At 53.0% G+C, this 1,288-nt stretch overlaps 1 protein-coding gene across 1 annotated transcript in view; it reads right to left on the reverse strand.

Annotated features, from left to right (window-relative positions):
* Window positions 1-693: 693 nt before the first annotated feature.
* Window positions 694-1,288, reverse strand: part of EMH_0018340 (uncharacterized protein) — a gene marked incomplete at both ends in the record, with an annotated part of 7,245 nt that continues 6,650 nt past the window's right edge. Inside the window, 2 exons of the mRNA XM_013501110.1 lie at window positions 694-801; window positions 1,023-1,190. Of these exons, the coding sequence (XP_013356564.1) occupies window positions 694-801; window positions 1,023-1,190 (276 nt within the window). The remainder of the gene's footprint in view (window positions 802-1,022; window positions 1,191-1,288) is intronic.

The following is a 1,288-nucleotide window of genomic DNA, read 5'->3' on the forward strand; positions in this document are numbered from 1 at the left end:
CGCAGTGTAAGCAACCTCTCTTTAAACTGACTTCCGAATTTGCCATCACTACCTGGGAACTCACCCATAGTGCATGCATTTATACTCTGTCACTGGAGTAAAGCTCAGGAGATAAAGAGGCGTAGTCAGTCATCTCCGATCTACAGAGTCCGCAACAGCTGGATGAACATAGATGGGGACTAAAAGCCTTTATGTTTGACACAAACAACACTTGTAAAGGCAGCTCGGCTGCAGTCATCCGCCGCGCCGCGCAGCCAGGCCTTTGTTTGCACTAAACGAACAAAAGCAACATTTTTATAGTCGAAACAGCGCAACATAAACGCTCTCCTGACCATTCAACGTTTCTCTGTGGAGGAGAAGAGCGCACACCTCAGGAGGGAAAAGACCACAAAGGCAACATAGCTAACGCGGGCTCAGTTCCGCTGTAAATGGTCNCACACCTCAGGAGGGAAAAGACCACAAAGGCAACATAGCTAACGCGGGCTCAGTTCCGCTGTAAATGGTCGGCGTCAGCTCTCTGGTAGCAACACAAAACTATACGTTCAAGTGGAAGCGCAGCTGCTCACGCAAGCTCTGCACACCCACAACGACTCAAGCTCCATGGGAAATCAGCAAACAAGTGTGAGTGGGCATGCACGAGTGCATGAAGCGATGCATTTGGGGTATACGGCTCCGGTTGGGAGGCTATATCCTTTAAAGTCCCTCAATCCCCTTAACGGGAACTGCGCCGCCGTCCCGCATCACTGACACGCGGCGTCTTCTTCTCGGCAGTGCCTTTCCCTGTACAGGTCTGCTCGCAGGCTGAGGCATATATGGTGGCATTGACTGTGACTGCCATTCCGCAGCCGCCTCTTTTGTAACAGGTGAAAAAGCGGCACAGGAGTGGCCGTTGATACGCCTCTGCATCGGTTCATCCGTAGACCGGAAATACTGCCCTCTCCCTCCGTCTGTCTCGGTCTCGGTATCCTTCCCCGTGTCCTTACAAACAGACGTTGGGATGTATCTTGCTTGAAAACACTGACCTGCTTCGTGGAGCCCGTGACGAGTTCTTGAGGCCTCCTCAAGCTTTCCACGGATGATTCCTTTCTCCTTTTGATGCCAGCTGTTGCAGTTTGTTGCTGACGCTTGGCTGCTACGAACTGGGCCGGAATACTGGGCTGAGTTTGGCCGCCTCCGCTTGAGTTGCCCGCCTGGGAACCCCTGGGATGCAGCAAGGAGAGGACTTGGGGCCCGCCATTCGCCGAATTCGGAAGGCTCAAACTTTAGATCTTGTAGCGGCATGCCGGTT

The sequence above is a fragment of the Eimeria mitis genome, genomic scaffold (genome assembly GCF_000499745.2).
Source record: "Eimeria mitis Houghton genomic scaffold, Emh_scaff633, whole genome shotgun sequence".
Classification (NCBI taxonomy): Eukaryota; Apicomplexa; class Conoidasida; order Eucoccidiorida; family Eimeriidae; genus Eimeria; species Eimeria mitis.